Source organism: Centroberyx affinis, unplaced genomic scaffold, assembly GCF_046629955.1.
Source record: "Centroberyx affinis isolate AG114_WGS23_722 - 3 ecotype Tasmania unplaced genomic scaffold, CSIRO-AGI_Caff_v1 ptg003780l_1, whole genome shotgun sequence".
NCBI lineage: Eukaryota > Metazoa > Chordata > Actinopteri > Beryciformes > Berycidae > Centroberyx > Centroberyx affinis.
The window spans coordinates 29674-48927 of record NW_027281653.1 but is presented as its reverse complement, the minus strand read 5'-3'; the positions used below and the strand labels follow the sequence as shown (position 1 = coordinate 48927).

The 19254-nt window shown below is 40.9% G+C and overlaps 4 protein-coding genes across 4 annotated transcripts in view; 3 read left to right on the top strand and 1 right to left on the bottom strand.

Moving 5' to 3' along the window:
- LOC139662399 (histone H2A-like) overlaps nucleotides 1–12833 on the bottom strand; it is a 68239-nt gene extending 55406 nt beyond the window's left edge. Inside the window, exons 1-2 of the mRNA XM_071541081.1 lie at nucleotides 12454–12833; nucleotides 4240–4249 (exon numbers count right to left, since the gene is read on the bottom strand). Coding sequence (XP_071397182.1) covers nucleotides 4240–4249; nucleotides 12454–12833 — 390 coding nt within the window. The remainder of the gene's footprint in view (nucleotides 1–4239; nucleotides 4250–12453) is intronic.
- Nucleotides 9305–9698, top strand: LOC139662388 (histone H2B 1/2). Its single transcript, XM_071541068.1, has one exon. The coding sequence runs from the start codon at nucleotides 9305–9307 to the stop codon at nucleotides 9677–9679; it is 375 nt and encodes a 124-aa protein (XP_071397169.1). The 3' UTR covers nucleotides 9680–9698.
- Nucleotides 11078–11683, top strand: LOC139662387 (histone H1-like). Its single transcript, XM_071541067.1, has one exon. It carries the CDS (start codon nucleotides 11078–11080, stop codon nucleotides 11681–11683), a length of 606 nt encoding a protein of 201 aa, XP_071397168.1.
- Nucleotides 12834–13196: 363 nt separating the features above from the next.
- LOC139662392 (histone H3) lies at nucleotides 13197–13607 on the top strand. Its single transcript, XM_071541073.1, has one exon. The coding sequence runs from the start codon at nucleotides 13197–13199 to the stop codon at nucleotides 13605–13607; it is 411 nt and encodes a 136-aa protein (XP_071397174.1).
- Nucleotides 13608–19254: the final 5647 nt, after the last annotated feature.

The window sequence follows — 19254 nt, the reverse complement described above, 5'->3', positions numbered from 1 at the left end:
GTTTTGAAGGCAAAAGAAGACAAAGACTGCTATTCTCTGTCATGTCACTGTTTTTGTTGGCTCACTCATTTTTTGGCCACACCCACCAAGATTACAGAAAATGCAAAGTTTGCCTTGCTCCCTGAAAGAGCATTTGTATGGTTTGATACCCATGTCCTATAATAGAGACAATAAAACCTAATATGTACTTAGGTGTCAGTAGTGAGTGGCAAACATGTTAATTTACCAGAAGGGATCGCAGTATGAAATTGAAACTTTGATATGTGATTTTGTATTTAATGGGGAAATGTTGGCCTGCTGATCAGAAACATTATCCCATAAACAGAGGGTCACATATTCAATCCCTGCAACAGTCAATGTGTTTGTTGCTGTTTCCTTGAGGTTGACACCAATATCATGATTTAAATATATACAGTAAGTAGCAGACAATTGTAACTGCTACAAAACATTGAAGAGAGAACAGGCAAAATATTATTTCCAGTTCTGTTAATGTGCGTGTAACTAGCAAAATTTATGAAAGCTCTTCTAAGTAAAAGTAGAGTGACCTAACCCCTTTCAAAAACTGTACGTGCATAATCTTGATCCATGCAATTTTCAATAAATAAAAAAAAATGCCACTCTCCATATAGCTGTATTTTACTGGTATTTTGTGTCTCTTTATAGTGTTGCAAATATGTGATTTCTACTAGCAATTATGTTAAAGAAATCATTAGACAGATATGTCATGAGTAAACGGACAATTACTTTATCACCTTTAACTCATCTTTCATTAGGCTACCTTGCTGACACACCCTTCTAACAAACATGTTTACTTTTCATCAGACTTATGTAAATATTTGCTATCATGTGACCAAGAGCTTTTCAAGTTCCAGACACACCCCTTAGTCACAGAAGGTGACTTGTGACCTTCAAGGACTTGTTCACTCAAACATGAAAATTTTGTCATCACCCTCATGTCAGTTGAAACACTGGTGAAGTTTGTATGATATAACCATGGGCGGAAATTACGGGAGGGACAGGGGGGTCCGGACCCCCCCTTCTTGGGAAAAACAGAGAGTTGTCCCCCTCAATATATCATTGTAAACATAACTATATAATTTTAAATAATATAATAATATGCATTGAAAGCACTTGTGCTAATTATAGACGCAAAACAATATGTTTTTAAGTTTTGAAAGATTGCGTCGTCCCCCCCCCATATGCCTCACAGTGGTTTGGTCCACTGCCTACCATCCCCGAACCCCCCCACACACATTAGCCCTCGGTACGACTGTCTCTGGAAGTGTATCAGTGGTGGCTGACCTCCAGTAAGTAGCTACTTTGCAAACGTTAACTTAAAACAAAGGATGTATCAGACATTTTTCTTTACGTCTACCACTCAGTGGAATAAAACACATTTACAATTGTAACCAGACTACATTATGTTCGCTCAGCAATTAAAATCATCATAACTCGCTGAATTTTCGACCGATTTTCAAGCAGTTTGGTTTGTTACAAATGGAGCTTTAGTGAAGGTTCAGTCAGGAAGACTATATTTTGCATGCTTATGCTGTAGTTTCACTTCTCATTCCATACTGCCATTCACTTCTCTCACGCATGCTCACTCATTATTTCCTTGCTGTCTTTTCCCGGGCTGTCAATTGAGATATCAGCTGTTCACATCAGCTGGTCACATCTATCCAATAGCACAGCGACACATCTCTATCGTTAGCCTATCATTTTGCTGCTGTCTTTTTAAATATGTCTCTCTCTCCGCTGTAGTCCATCCATGCTGCTGTTATGCGCACCCCTCCACCTCCCCGTCTCCGCCCAGTCTTCGCAGATTCATCAGCTTCATCAGCTTCATCAGCTTCTTCACTCATCAACCTCACCAGCTATCAGTTTCAGCAGAAGTCATCAGCCACCACCACCAGTGTCTGGACTCCATGGGGGGATTTATCTTGCTGCTGCTCAGGGCTGGTGCCCCTCGATTTCAAAATCTCCCTGTAGAGTCTAAGCGCCAAAGACTCTTGTTAAGTCCTAATTCTCATCAAATCATCTGTTATAATAAACTATTATCTTTACTTCATTCACTTGTCTCTCCTGATTGAAATGCCAGATGTGTATTTATGATACAGGATACCAAAATACTTTATCTTCTGTAGATGGTAACAGCAATATTTCTATAATATAATATTTAAGATTAACTTACTCCTTCGTAATTAGGTTCTAAGTATATTCTTTGTTTCTTACTGCATGTAAAATGGCAGCCACTATGTAATTTTGTTTTTAATTTTGGAAATAAATGAAGACTTATTTCATAAAAAAAACACATTTATCACAAGAAGTGTTGCAAAAGTCAAGGCGTGCAGATTTGTGACTTTGTGATGCAAGAGAGCACATTTGTGAAGTTGCAGTGACCGATTCGAGAGGTTGTAATCACAGAGTTGTGGTTGTACTGGAAAATGGACTCAAGTAAAATAAATAAATATGAGTAAATGTTGGATTACAAGTTTGCAGCTGTCATTGTATTCATGTAAATATCAATCTACACATTTGTGAATATTTTTTCTGTGACTTCACATTCATTTTTGTTCTTCAAGTTCTCACGTTGTATTTTACAAGTTCTCACATCAAGTCTACAAGCTCTCGCATTTTGCAACATACTCACCTTCATATAGTCTGCCGTCTTGCACCCCGGGCTGTTGTCATATTCTGCTGAAGGGAACACACAGCTTGTGTGATGATGCGATTATTTGTCAGGAGGATTTGCATTTTGCTTAAGAGATTAGCTGTTTTTTGGTGATAACTCTCACTCTCTCCTTTAAGGTCACAAGTCACCGTCTGTGACTAAAGGGTGTGTCTGGAACTTGAAAAGCTCTTTGTCACATGATAGCAAAGCTGGAATTGTCATAGGTAACTTTTGCAGTACTATAGGAGAGGACAGTAAGCTAAGCTGGTCGTTTGCTTTTTTACCGACGGGAAGGGGGGTCAGAGGGCCAAGGTTTAAGAGTCATGGTTCGCTACTGCTGAAATGTAAATATTTGTTAGCTAGTTAGCTAACCAAATAAAGTAGGCCTACTGACGGCCAACTTAAGGTAAGTAAACAGTTGACGTTAGCTGACTGTTTTTCATGTCACTCTGCCTTATTTGAACATTAGTTGTTTCGGCCTGAGGCTAATCGTTAGCTAGTGCGCTAACATTAGCGATCGCCGCTAGCTAATTAGCTGCTAGGTTACTTAAACAGTTTGATTCGGGCTTCAACACCACCAGTCCTTTCCAAAATTGTTTGTGAGAATTCCGGGGAACGTATCGCAGCTGAAAGTCTTGATTTATAATTGCATTAAGCATTTATCATGTTAGAAAAGATAGCGAACTCAAAGCACTAAGCTATGTAGCTAGATAAATAAGCTAACGTCCACTGCCAGGCGAACTGACAGCTTTCAAATCAAATTTGTTATTAATTCACACATTTACAAACAGTGCTGTTGCTGGCTAGCTCGATATACTGTAGATGTTGCCACAATGCTTCTGTTCATTTGTTGGCCTAGGTGTATGCACTTAATTTATCTGAACATTTTGTCTTTCCGTTTTGTAAATGGAATGACCCATTTTCTGCATAAATACTGTAATTCTAATTGAGACTCCTCGTTGAGTCAGTAAATATTCTCATTCATATTTTTGTTTCAAGGCAGACCGAAGAAGTCCAGCTCTCTCGGAGAAGTGACTGACAAACTGGACTGGCACAGATGAGGTAAGTGTCCTCTAGCCTATATAAATTAATAATGTTACAGTTTCTGAATATGATTATCTGTTCATATCCATCTTTTTCACTTTGCATATCTTGTATAGTTCCATAGAGATCGATTAGGTATGCACCTACTCTTCACCAACCTCAAGACATCAGCTACGCTGTCACCTCCAACATGTCCCGGCTTATAGCCTCAGAGCCCCACTAGGGCAGCCCACACCCACTTGGTATTTAATTAATTCATTCCTTTCACTTAGCCCACTTGGTATGTCATTCACAATTTATTAACTTTCCTGTTAAATAGAAAGAGACAAGTGCTTTGTGTAACAATTTGCTGACTATGTAAACAATATTAGCTGTTAGCTAGTAGTTACTAACGTTAGCTGGTATGGTCACGGCCACAGAGATCAGTTGACATAGCCAGCTACATATCCTTTGGTCATGGCTTGTGTGCTAGCTAACGTTAGCTGGTTACATAGCATAGTTAGTTTTATTTAAGAAATAAACACCTTCACCTTGCTTTTCCCCCGGTGTGTAGGCAGTCGTGTCCTATCTATTGATCCTATCAAGCACAGTAGGCTATAAGACTCATGCTTGTTCTGGGGGCAGATTTATTTTCCGTAGGCTAAAGACTCAGGCGTGTTCTGGGACAGATGTAAGGAACAGAGACGTGATTCACAAACTCACAAAATTACTTTGTTTATTTTCCTTTGTTAAAAGTGAGTCGGCCAGAATAACAGTAAGAAATCAGTTAAAAAGACTTATGACAAAAGGACTGGTCTAAAAACAGTTACTTAAAAATGCTACCAAAAAAAACAGCAACAACTAATTGACATAAAGAAAGGGTACTATCCGAACACCAGGAGGCCTAGAGTCAGGAGGGGGGCTAGTTGACCACTGGGGAAACTGGGGTACCTGGGTCTTGGAACACCACACTTGCTCAATGAAAAACACACTGCAAAATACAAGGTGAAAAACATGAACTAGAGAGTGGAGGACCACCACTAAAACCCCAACGGGCACAACCGCCAGCCCCTCCGAAACAGGCCTGTCCTAGGAAGACACAAAACAATTTACGAGACAAAAAGACAAAACAGTGGGTTTGTCAAAGAACATTCACAATTTACCAACAGCTTCCAAATAAAAGGAATAAGACAACAAAATGGTATAAGGGACATTAGGTTTGTCACTTAACAAAAAGGAAACCAAACTAAAGAAATGATGACCTAACTTACATTAACACAGGCAAAACAGCACTTATGGAGCCTAGAAAAATAAACACATTACCACCACCTCTTAGAGAACACACCCACACACTAATGGATTGTGTCAACAATTTACCAATCAGCTCAACTGAAACCCAAGCAGGTGTACCTGATCCAGTAATTATAGAAGGGAGCATCAAGGTAAGAGGTGTCATCATTCACTCTTTAGCCTATCAAGATCTGCATGGGTGTTACCCATCTAACTGCCAAGAGGAGACCTCTCCCCATTACATACTCATATGGGGGCATATTTGTTTACAGTAGGCTATAAGACTCATGGTTGTTTTGGAGGCAGACTTCTTTTCTGTCCTACAGGGCAGAGATAAACTAGTTTGCATTAAATATTATCAAGGAACAAATTATCTGTTCTGGGATCATCAATGTTAACCTCCTATCTGCAACCCTAAATCACCTACATGTTTACATACCTCACAATTGTTTATACTCATTTTTTTTTTTTAATCTGTTTTACTGTAATATTCTAGTGCTGTGTGTGTTACCACTTCATTTTATCTGCTGAATTCTGTTACTTTTGCTGCTGTGACGACCTGGAACTGTTGCGGCAGGTGTGTTGTTTTAAGGCACGGTGTCTTTATCAGATACCAAAACTAAGTCTGAAGCAAGTAAAATTCGTATGACATCAAATTAGTGGCCAGAGGACAAAGCAGCATAGTGGAGGCTCTCACGCCACTCTCTATTCCTTTTTAAATTTTGAATTAGGCCTATATATTTCAATATAAGAAAACACTATCCTTTGTGCTCTTTACAATTTAAGTAACTGATTTTTATAGGAGCATGTAGCCATGTAATTGAGTGTTGACTGTTAGAAACATTAGAACTAACTTGGCAAACTAGGCCAAATGACAGAGCCGGCCCAAGCCTTTATGAGGCCTGTAAAGTTGGCCGATTGGCTGAGGCACAAAAACTGAGACAAACCCAGTTCTGCAGTCCAGGTGTATTTATTTACTCGTGGAAACCGACAATCCCGTGCAGCAATATGTACAGTGCAGGCCTGGCGAAAAAAAAAATAACTAAAGAAAAACAATACAAAAATAAGACAAATAACTAAAATGCAAAAACTGTGTAAACAAAGAATAAGCTCAGCTCTGCACCAGGCAATGCCCATTCAAATCTTAGGCCCTCGCAGCTCTCCACACTGGCTTGGCTCTGTTTGTAGTCTGACCATCAACTGCACTCCCCAGGAACTCCAGCCTCCTCCCTTATATCAGCTGGGTCCTACTAAGAGACATTGATTAGTGATTGATAATCAATTCTCCTACAGGAGATTAACACCTGGTCCACAAATGTCCAAACATTTTACAATTGAATTGCAAAACATACTAAAACACATTTATAAGCCAGTACTTACTCAAAAGGCAATTTAAATAGCATTTACTCATTAACAAAGAAAACACCCCTCCAACTCTAGCACACTTGGCGCCTTCCCCCGGGAACCCCCTTTTAAAAGCCAATGGTACCCTCCGGTACGGTTTCGGCAGTTCCGGGTCTAAACAGAGGAGCGCAAGTACAGCAGAGGAGAAACAGGTGACAAACAATTGATTTTCCTGGCAAAACATTTTTAACAATAAATAGAAATGTTCCATACAAATACTAGCCCTTGTGTCTTATTTAAAAATACATTCTGTGTGCTTTGTTACACCATGACAAGTAATGATGACGATGTAAAATCATGCTGAAATCATGCTACGCTAACACTACCACCCAGACACCTCCAAGCCGGCTTGATTTAATTATTAATGGAAGTGGCTATGCCGCGTGTGTGCGTGCGAGTGTGCATCTTACTTTATAGGGCACGGGCTAACCCCGTGACAGGGCCCTGAGCAGAATTTGATTTGGGGGCCCTCCAATAGTATTGATTATTGTCAATGCTTGATCATTCGCACACCTACTGTAAATCTAACACAATTGTATTAGTTGTAGCTGTGTTGCTTACATCATACCAATGTCAGCCTGGCATGTTTTTACCCTTCTATGGTTTTTAATCTTAAAAGGTAACAAACTCACAAGAATGGTCTGGTGTTAATTTGCACTTTAATATTCAGAGTGATACAGTACTAAATGACATACTGAACGTGGTGTACTGAAAAGTAACAAAATAAACCAGCAGACGATGCATTTACTGTAAACAAGTTAAAAAATCGTGATATGATATTTTTGCCATATCGCCCAGACGCCCACCTGTAATGCAAACATATCTTTATCTTTCTGATTTTTCTCATCTTCTGTTTTATTTTTCTTTCTTTTCTCTGCTCCAGAAGGATTTGTCCTTTTTTGCAACATTACTTTTTTGCTGCATCGACGCAGAGGAGAGGACTGTAACCTAACGTTAGTCTGACTGACTGTGCTGCATCAAAAGTGCGCATTGTGCATGAACGTGACACCAGCTCTGACAGAGGCAGCGGGAATTGATTAAACCAGTAGTATGAGCTAGCCAGCGCGTTAACATAATATTGCGTTTTTGTATGATTACCATTGACATAATATAATATATCACACAAAAAAATAAACATTTAAAGCGCTCTTGGGGGCCCTAAGCAGGTGCTTAGTTCGCTTATGCGTCGGGCCGGCCTTGCCAATTGATTAAAAAAAGTCATTAAGGGAAAACGCTCTCTTGAAGAGCCTTTTTGTGGGTTGTCTGCCTTAGACTGTATTAGATCAGTGATTATCAACCGTTTTCATATCAAGGACCCCTAATTATTACCTCCGCCAAGGAGGTTATGTTTATGGTGCTGTTTGTTTGTTTGTTTGTTTATTTGTATGTTTTCTGTCAGCAGGGTTATGGAAAAACTCCACTGATTGTTTCTGGCCTGCTCGACTGTCTCCTTATCTCTCATCAGGAATAAAAAGTTGACGGATTAAGGCAAGGTAACTTCTTTGGAAAATACATTTGGGACTATTTGCTTGATTAATTTGAGACAGATGGAGAGAACACAGTAGCCACATCAATAGATACTAAAACTATATCAAAGTAATTTAATTTGATGCAATCTAGTCTTAAGTGCTTCAAAACTGAATTGCTACTTTAATTTACCATTAAATCATATCCATCCAGTTTCCCACTGAACCTGGTGTTACCTCATTCTAAACATTCAGATAAAACCTAGAACCTGGCCTGACTGGGCCCTCTTAAAATACCATTTCTAATTATCCTAGGATTTGATATGTTGCATTCAGAGAACCATGGGGCTGCAGGCTGTGTTGAGCTGTGAAGATAAATATGTCACCGTCACCGCCATGGATGTGGTCTATGCTCTGAAGAGGCAGGGCCGCACTCTGTACGGCTTCGGAGGTTAACTTCATTTACCGACCAACAAAACCACACAAAGGCTCTTTTAAGAGCCGCCCACATTTTCCAAAGAATTCATTCCTGTTTTCTGGGTTATTAACTAAGTTTTTAACCACCAAACTGCCTACATAGCCTACATTAATTGAATATTTAACACTTAAACACGGCGGTACAACGTGAATTACTTTAAAAATAAGACGTCATATATTAAATTGTGTAGGCAGGCATAGTTTAACATGGTTTAATCAGGAGGAGTTTCAATCTGCCCCAAACAGCGCTGCGTGATTCAAATAGCTTACACACTAACTCGAGAGGTCACTTTGTGGATTTAAAGTTGCTCTGCGCACTGCACGTGATGGTGTTTGAATGCAGGATGCACACACAAAGTTCATTGGAAAAGCAGCTGATTAACGTACTGTAGGCCTACTTGTGCAAAAAATATAAAAAATATGTTTCCTAAATTGTGTTTATTTAGTTGTCTTTATACCACGACTGTCTGTATGTGCTGGCATAACTATTCTAGCTGCCCATATTACATTGTGTCTATTGTAGGCTACATTGTGAATTGCAGGATGTATTTGCTATTTGCAAAGATGGTCCGTGAACCAGCACAGGGGATAATGGTGAAACATTAATAAGGAGAAAATATAGAGCAAAGGACGGAGGTTTTAAAACAGACTTGTATCAGTTTATCATTTTTGAAGATCAAATGGAGGGGAACAATAGCCTACTCCCGAGTCCGCGCGCGGGAAATGAAAAAAAGACGAACATATTTTTGTAACACACGTCCAACCCAAAGAGGCGTTTATTCAGCCGCCATCTGGAGATCAACCAATCATATACAGGAAGCTGCGCAGTCGTAAAGCCGCCTCACAGTCAAGCGACAAAACTCAACCAATCGCAGGCGGGGAACCGCACAGTGCTATTTGCATAACTGCCTATAAAATGAGTCGCTTTGTCAACGTGATTTTATTCGTTGCTGTAAAGTACCGAGAGCTCATCATGCCTGAACCAGCGAAGTCAGCGCCTAAGAAAGGCTCCAAGAAAGCCGTGACCAAGACCGCCGGCAAGGGAGGCAAGAAGCGCAGAAAGACCAGGAAGGAGAGCTACGCCATCTACGTGTACAAGGTGCTGAAGCAGGTCCATCCCGACACCGGCATCTCCTCCAAGGCCATGGGCATCATGAACTCCTTCGTCAACGACATCTTCGAGCGCATCGCCGGTGAGGCGTCTCGCCTGGCTCACTACAACAAGCGCTCCACCATCACTTCCAGGGAGATACAGACCGCCGTGCGTCTCCTGCTTCCCGGTGAGCTGGCCAAGCACGCCGTGTCCGAGGGCACCAAGGCCGTCACCAAGTACACCAGCTCCAAGTAATCAGCTCGGCCTGCTGTCAACATCGACCCAACGGCTCTTTTAAGAGCCACACACTTCCTCTGGAAGGGCAAAGTCCAATTGCATATGATTGAATATATTGTCCAGATACTTTAACTAGCCTATTGGCACTAAGGAAACGTCATCGGTCCTCATTTCACTGAGGTCTCTGTCACACCCTGATTACTCCAATCACTATTCGGTAGTTTACTGTCTTGAATCAACATCAGCCAGATAAAAGGTGATATGGAATAATACACCAATGGTCAAACACTTCTTTTTTTTTTCTTTTGCAATGGACCAAACAATTCCTCCTCACACAGTTTCCTTACACTGATGTTTTGCATTTACATTTGATGTTTTTAGCTCCGACTCAATTGTTTTATATTTCAGGTACATCAGTGACATTTACAGTCATTTCCATTAAGTGATTAGTTAGATTTAGGTAGGTTGATCTTTGTAAAGTCCTTGAGACATGCTTTTGTGATGAAGGACTGTATAAATAATCTTGACTTGACTTGACAGACACACAGCTTCCCCCACATCTGAGGAATGTGTATAACTGACATCTACCGTATCTTATCTTATCTACAGTACCCTAAATGTTCAATAATACATAAAAAACATATGATACAAAATGTGTAAATATTTTCGTTACCAGCATTTGCTTTCCTTATATTTTCGTAGATAAAGGCCGTGACAAGGTTGTGTTCAGTAGAACCTCCAAAATGGAAAGACATGTCAATTATATTTACTTGTGTTATGATGAATAAAAAACATTTTCAGATCTTATTAATCATGAACGAAGTCCTCAACAGAACAAAATAAATGGTCATAGCCACAGTGTCCATCTCTCATAGGGAGTCTCACGCCACAGCCACCGCCATCATGAGTGTGTTTGCTGATACCAAAATAGCTTCAGTTTAAATCAAAACGATTTTCAAGAGGTGATTATTTTTAGTCTTAATCTCTGGATAAACATCTCGGCCGGCTGTAAACGGGTTTTGGTGGGTATCTAATGCACTTTAAAGCATTTTAGGAGAGAAATGTCACCGAGCAGCGCTTCCCACGACGGTGCATAGGTGAGGTTTGGAGCCTCCCCGAACAAAATGCAGAAACCTTCAGCGCTCCACATGACTTCAGTATGAAGAGACACAAGTCTGCTATCGGGTCCATTCGCTGTTGGACTTCAGTATTTCTCCCGGATCTGTATTTTAGACATTTATCGATGAAGAGAAAACACAAGCTGCACGGCATTCCGCCTGCACAAAGGACGGTGGGCTGAGTGGAGTCTACACGGTTCTCATAGTGTGTTTAAGTCCCACCCCCTGCTCCGGCTCCACTACCAGTCTAGTCAGACTCCCGGTTTGGTGTGTATCTGAAGTAACGACAGAGAAGAGAATGGCAGAAGTCGCCCCAGCTCCAGCCGCCGCCCCGGCCAAAGCGGCCAAGAAGAAGGCTCCCAGGCCGAAGAAGGCCGGCCCCAGCGTCGGTGAGCTGATCGTTAAAGCCGTGTCCGCCTCCAAGGAGCGGAGCGGCGTGTCTCTGGCCGCCCTCAAGAAGAGCCTGGCTGCCGGAGGCTACGACGTGGACAAGAACAAGGCCCGCGTCAAGATCGCCGTCAAGAGCCTGGTGACCAAGGGCACTCTGCTCCAGACCAAGGGGACCGGGGCCTCCGGCTCCTTCAAGATCAACAAGAAGGCCGACCCCAAGCCCAAGAAGCCCGCTGCCAAGAAGGCCGCCCCGAAAGCCAAGAAGCCCGCTGCCAAGAAACCCGCCAAGAGCCCCAAGAAGAAGGCGGCAGCCAAGAAGCCCGCAGCCGCCAAGAAATCACCCAAGAAAGTCAAGAAGCCCGCAGCGGCCAAGAAGCCAGCCAAGAGCCCCAAGAAGGCCACCAAGAGTCCCAAGAAGGTGGCCAAAAAGCCCGCTGCTGCCAAGAAAGCACCAGCGAAGAAGGCTGCCAAGCCCAAGGTGGCCAAGAAGAAGGCAGCACCCAAGAAGAAGTAAACATACAAACAATACTTCATCCACAAAAGGCTCTTCTAAGAGCCACCCACAAGTTCAATCAAAGAGCTCCTGATTAATGCACTTGTGCGAAATAGAACAATACATTTACAAGTTTATTACTTCAAGTATTAATTAGCCTACTCAGTATTAACTCAGCTGTAGGCCAACAAGCTGCATTTTATCTAGCCTAGATGAGGTGAAATGACTCTGCTTCAATATTCATACGATCCATTCTTTGACACCATTTGCCCACAGTTCTGTTTCTGTAATCAGGTTACTTGCTGACCAACATTGTAAAAAGCATAAAACATAATATTAACTTAGTAACTCATTCACTACACCCCTTCTTCGATCAGATTGTAACTTAATAATCATAGTCAGATAAGTATTTGCATTTAGACTTTGATCATACATTTATTAGGCTACATTGGTTATTGTAATTATAAAAAAATAAAGATACATACAAAAGCAATTTCTTTAAAGATTATTTAAATACAAGAAATAAAGTATATACAGCAATTTATTGTACTGCTTTAGTGATACATTCAAGGAGGGAAAAAATTGCCAGAAAATATAGGCTATATGAAATTTGATTGCAGTTTTAGAAGAGGTTTACATGTTGTAGGCTCCATAATATGTACATGTATAGATGTAATCTATAGATTAAATATGAAAAAGAGTGACAGAACTTGCACTTTTGAGGAGAGGATTGTTTGGCTCTTAAAAGAGCCTTTGTGTTGTGAGGAGAGCAGCCGGTGTGTGAGGTTTACTTCTTGGCAGGCTTCTCGGTCTTCTTGGGCAGCAGCACCGCCTGGATGTTGGGCAGCACGCCGCCCTGAGCGATGGTGACTCCGCCCAGCAGCTTGTTGAGCTCCTCGTCGTTGCGGACGGCCAGCTGCAGGTGACGGGGGATGATGCGGGTCTTCTTGTTGTCGCGGGCAGCGTTTCCAGCCAACTCCAGGATCTCAGCGGTCAGGTACTCGAGGACAGCCGCCAGGTAGACGGGGGCGCCGGCACCGACACGCTGGGCATAGTTGCCTTTGCGCAGCAGCCTGTGGACACGGCCGACTGGGAACTGGAGCCCGGCACGGGACGAGCGGGTCTTTGCCTTGGCGCGAGCCTTTCCGCCAGTTTTGCCTCTGCCACTCATTGTAAAGTCGTCTTTCTAGAGCTGTGACTCAAAGAAAATGTGTTGCACAAGGGAAACCCTCGATTATATGTCCTTCGAGCGGACGGGGCGGTTCATGACCGTCCAATCAGAAAAGAGGCTGCAGGCAGAGAAGCAGCGGGCGGCTGAGTTTGAATTTTGGCGGACATTTAGAAAGGACTTTTCTCCAATAACCGCCGGAGATTTAGGCGGTGTTGCCCTGAAGGAGGAGCGGCTTGGCTACAGACCAATCAGAAACCGGTGCAGTGAAGCAGCGTCACCGTTACAGACCCAGCCCGGTGATTTAAGAGCAGCATTTCGCTCCAGTTCGTTACACTTTTTTTCCGTCGAGAGAAAGGAAAAGCAATGGCAAGAACCAAGCAAACCGCTCGCAAATCTACCGGAGGCAAAGCCCCCAGGAAGCAGCTGGCCACCAAGGCTGCCCGTAAGAGCGCCCCGGCCACCGGCGGCGTCAAGAAGCCTCACCGTTACCGGCCCGGTACCGTGGCGCTGAGAGAGATCCGTCGCTACCAGAAATCCACCGAGCTGCTCATCCGCAAGCTGCCCTTCCAGCGCCTGGTCCGAGAAATCGCTCAGGATTTCAAGACCGACCTGCGCTTCCAGAGCTCCGCTGTCATGGCTCTTCAGGAGGCCAGCGAGGCTTACCTGGTCGGCCTGTTTGAGGACACCAACCTGTGCGCCATCCACGCCAAGAGGGTCACCATCATGCCCAAGGACATACAGCTGGCCCGCCGCATCCGCGGAGAGCGAGCTTAAACCTTATGCTCCACACACCGACACAAAACGGCTCTTTTAAGAGCCACCTCCATCTTCACGACCAAAGAGATACTGTTCTTATGCTACTATATTTGCCTACAATTACATTTATTCATCTTATTTCCGCCTTTAATGCTGTTAAACGACACAAATCTTGTTTCATTTACCAATTTCAATTGTCACCAAACACAAATCACCACAGATGATGTAGTTTTCTTTTAGCATTGATCAACCCATACACTCTTCTAGCTGTATGTTCAAGTAGTTTGAGAAGGCACCCAAAGGAAATCGAGCAGGCAACAGACATTTTTGTCATCATTGTAGGCTATATTAGGCTGAACAATGTTCAGTGTTATTTAAACGCTGTGTGGAGAAGATCAAAGTGATGCACAGTACTCAGGGGTATCTTATTCCACAAAGCGGGGTTGGCAAATTTGCCACATCTAACTCAGAATTCATTGAGAACCCCTGAACAACAGTAATTAATGCGTAACCGTAGTTTTGGTATCTGTGCAGTGAACTGGAGTCTTTGTATGAAAACAACAATTATTATTGTATTGCCATTACATTATTTGTCCTGTAGAGGGGATTGTTCAACTTGTCAGCATTTACTCTAGCTCTTTGATAAACTGCAGTATAGGCCTATACTGTATGTTATGTACCACTACTTTTTACTGATATGAGCTGGGGTGTTTCTAACCTCCACATTCTCAAATAATACTTGCTGCATTTTTTTCTACTATAAACTCCCACAGAAGACAAGCTATGTAAGAACTTACTGCCACTGGATTTACGTCCTAATGACATCCTGGAAGTGTGAACCTCTGGTGCGTTACATGTGTTCCTAATGTAAGTGTATGCTACTGTTTTAGTACCATGCATACACACGTTAGTACTATGCTTATATCTGCTGTCTACTGTATGTATCATGTACTTGGTGAGATCTGGAATATCCTGAATGATGAAGAAAGAAAGAAACATTGATACAACACAATCAGGGTTGTACTTGTTTTTTTTTTTAAAACAGCTTTTATATACGATCGCCACAAAGCAATTTACTGATATTCTCATGTGGTCAGGCAGACACTCCACAGCAAATGCTCTGTAAAATCCTACTTACAGGACTAATACAGACTTGAAAGAACAGAAGGGGTTGTACGAATTCATCCATAAACACACCAGGTCTGAATACAAATCTCAAATGAAAATGAGAGGAAAAACAATCACCCTACAGTGGGAGGCAGTTACAGAGAAAACAAATGTCGTTTGGATCACAAAATATTCAACATAGGCTTGTCAATTTAGCTACAATATTGTGCCATTGATCTCTCATATTCATACAGAACCTTTACAGAGATGCTACAAGGTTATTCATGTAAAGGGCTGCATGTATGAGAAGGGATTAAGGCTTGCCATGCCTCAGGTGTCACAACACAATAGATGTGTGCTTTTTCAAAGCCATTGAAGTCGGTAGACATGCTAACTGTGTAAGCACCCATGTTGTCAAAGAGAAGCCAGTCTCCCACTTGTAACTCAGGCAGGCTGCAGTCATCAGTAAGCTTGTCCATGCTGTCACAGGTTGGACCCCAGAGGACAGACCGGTACCTCTGCTCACTGCTCTCAACTGTCTATGTAGAGCAAAGTGAATGCTATAAATGGTCACCTTGCCTGTTTGCCTTGAGACTACAGATTTATTGTGTGTAAGTGCGCAGTGCACATGATTCATTAACTGTAGTTCTTAATTAAGGACATGAAACATCTAGGAATCCTTACAACCTAATTTAGATCCACGCTTATAAAGATAGCTATAAGTTTGCCATTCGCTAATAAAAAAAAAAAAAATGCACTTTTCAACGCAATATGGTTTTAATATGATAAAAACTTGGTAAGAGCATCATGAGTTTGATTTCTATAATCAGTTCAACTTTGATTAATTCAGTCATTCCACACAAATTCAGAAAACAAAACACAGAATTTAAATTAAACCGTTATTGTTCTTAACAGTCAGTCTGGCCTATTAAAACTAAACATCAGCAGACGACTTGTAGGTTGAGTTTAATGTGATCTAGTAGGTGGATACAGCTAAAATCTTCCCCTAACAGCTGTAGTTGTCGACACTGGAAGCAGAAGCGATGAATGCGCCTGGAGCATTCCCATGTTCACAGAGCACAAAAAATACAGATTCATATGACTTCTGGTGGCTTCTAAATAAAAATGGGCCCAAGGATTTAAAACTGATAATTCAAAGGGTCAAAGACAACAAAAAGTCTGAGCTTTACAAGCGTTTCTTTTCTAATGTACTCTCTAATGTAATCTCCATGGGAAAAAGTATTTTTGGGCCCCATGGCGTCAGTAACTTGCAGTTCAGAGCCTGGCTATTAACAGTGAAAGCAGATATCCACTCTCCCAAAACAAACTCTTTCATCTGTGGAAATTTCCCGTGCAGATCAGCATGGTAAAAACTGATAAGTTCTTTAATGGACACACAGGAGAACATCCAAACATTAAAAGTCATTATGTAGGCGAGCAGGCCATCTCCCATCATTTTATTGAATGCAGCCATAACATCAATGACTAAAAATGCATTGGTATAGAGAAGGTATTGTTAAGTCGCAGTGTGGCAATGATGAACACAACTCTTTAAGAAGAGAATGGCTTTGGATACAGACTCTGAAAACAGCAACCCCGGTATCATGAATGAAGAATTCAGTTTGGCTGACTGAGGCCATTGGCTACACTTAATTGATGATGTTTTGAGTCCAAATAATATACGGTATCTACTGCACTCAAGTACCTGTTTTGAAGCCTCTGACTCAGAAACCTCTGTGGTTGACTGGTTCCTGACCACAGGGCTGGATGTAAGTCTCCCTCTGGGAATCCCCCATTCTACTCGATTGGTGATTTAATTGTCACTTGAATAAACTGACAAGGTATCCGTGAGGGAAGATGGTGTTGAATTATCTAAAGGAGAAACATCTTGAAAACAAGGTAAAATGTAATGATGAAAATGTGTCCAGTACAAGTGTGGCCTGCTCAAAATGTGCTATTCAGGGATGGCCTGACACTATAGTAAAGATGATTTGTGACAGTGATTATTTCAAATAAAATGTCAAAATTTTCGACATAGCAAAATGTGACCTTGTGTAACACAAGCATGGCACAATCACAACCAACCCCACATTTTCAAACTATTCTGGCAAATGGATGCTAATCTGTCTTCCACTTAAAAATTGTTTCTTAGTTAACCTACTTTGTCACAGTAGTCAGACAGTAAGGTACATAAAGTAGTCTCACTTTGACAACATTTGTGCAGCAGAAAAACTGTGAGCACTGATTATTACAGCAGATTTAATAATGAAAGACCTTCATCTGAAATGCTGTCACGTATTGTCAGGCATAAGTCAGGATTGGCCTCTATCAGTTCAAGAAGGATGTCTTCCTCCACTGATGTGTCAGTTTCATCAAAGACGTGAAGTTCAGCTGCATCATGAAGCCCAAACTTGTTTTTGACTACAGGAAGAAAAGCATGACACCAGATAAGATACCTGAAGCAGGTTTAGAACTGCACATAATGCATTACTGATACACCAATGTGTCTCTAAAATCATTCTGAAATTGCACATTGCTTTCACTAGTTAACAATAGTATTATGATGTTTTATAATTAATTATATGATTTTAATTGGCAAATTTCTCATTCATAAATCTAAATTTTCCAAATTGTCCATTTTAACACTTTCTTAATAGAACTCAATTTGAATATAGATACACTTAAACTAGTAAAGAATAAGAAAGCTTTAAGATGTATTATTTTTGTTATATTATTATATATCTTACTATAGTACGGCTCATGCAAATGTATTAACCAGCTTCTTGTATGTCTATTTGTTTTGTAAAGTTCTTGTTGTTTAATTAAAAAAAAATAAAAAAAATAAAAAAATGCATGTGTAAAAGACTTGCATTTAACAGGTCAGCACTAAGAAGCATAGAGCCCTCTAGTGACCAATGCTGGTAATGCCAATATGAACTGTCATAAGAAAGAAAGCCACCCTAGTAAAACTATATAAAACTATATATGAATATATATAACTATATACTATATATAACTATATATATATATATATATATATATTAATTCATACATTATGACATTACTGACATTCAAATAAAAAATTAAAAAAAATCTTGACATAAGGCAGATATACACTACTACACAAGCGGCGAGCTACTCACCTTCATTGATGAATTCCAAATAGGTGAAACCTGATTGTAATCTGATGTACTTCTTGGTACTTCTTGGTACTTCTTGGTACTTCTTGGTACTTCTTGGTACTTCTTGGTACTCTGGTATTTCACCTTCAGCAACATGACGACATCTCACAGAAACTGCATGCAGTAGAGAGCATAGCTGTTTAACTTTCACAGGTGTTATCAACTGAATTTTAATTTCAGCCAATTGGCCAAAAATGTACAATACAATGCTATTTTAAATCTATTGAAATATTGATTCTGAAAGAAATTGTTAAATTCTCCAGTGACCTGCACTAATACTACTAATTAATTGTACCAGGAGGCAGAAGGTAATTTCCTGTCGTGCCTTATGAGATCTAATGTATGGATCAAATCCACGATGTGGGAGCAATATTCTTGCATGCTTTAAACAAATGGAAAGATGGAATTATGCTTTGAATTATGTTTTGACATTCTTTTTTTACCGCTTGTCTTCAAGTGCTGAGCTATTAATAGAAAATAAGGTAGCCTAATACCTCTATGGGGCTCTATGTTGCTGGACTGCCATAAACCCCCCTAACTATTTTTTTATGGATTTACATTATTCATTCACATGGGTCGCATTTTCAGGTTGGAAAAAACGGGGGGAAAAAACCTAAAGAAAATCACATCCTTGAAAATACAACACAGTCAACAAACAACATAGCCTAAGTTCACACTATCAACAGCACCATTTTGCAGCACATAGCCTACAGAAGTGTACAAAGCCAGAATGAATACACAGAAAAATATGTGCTTATTTTTTAGAAGAGTTTCCTCTTGATTTTTTGGCAGCAAAATCCTCAATGAGACTTGTAAATTCCACGTAGATAAATGTGACTCTACACATTAAAGATGTTAAATAGCTAACTATATGCACCAGCTTCAACATATCTATCACGTTACACCCGACCTGACGTTATTGCACAAGTTTATATAATGATTGATAGCCGTTATAAGTAAATACATTTAGGCTAGTTCTTACCTTTATATGTCGAAAATTCCCGAAGCTCGCAGACAACTCTTCCCTCCATGTCACCGTGTGCTGAAAAAGAAACGGAGCCAACTGTAATTAACTCCAGAACTTAACAGTTTTTACCATGTTGATCTGCACGGGAAATTTCCACAGATGAAAGAGTTTGTTTTGGGAGAGTGGATATCTGCTTTCACCGTTAGTAGCCAGGCTCTAAACTGCAAGTTACTGACGCCATGGGGCCCAAAAGGATTGTAAGGATTCCTAGATGTTTCATGTCCTACAGTTAATGAATCATGTGCACTGCGCACTTACACACAATAAATCTGTAGTCTCAAGGCAAACAGGCAAGGTGACCATTTATAGCATTCACTTTGCTACATAGACAGTAGAGAGCAGTGAGCAG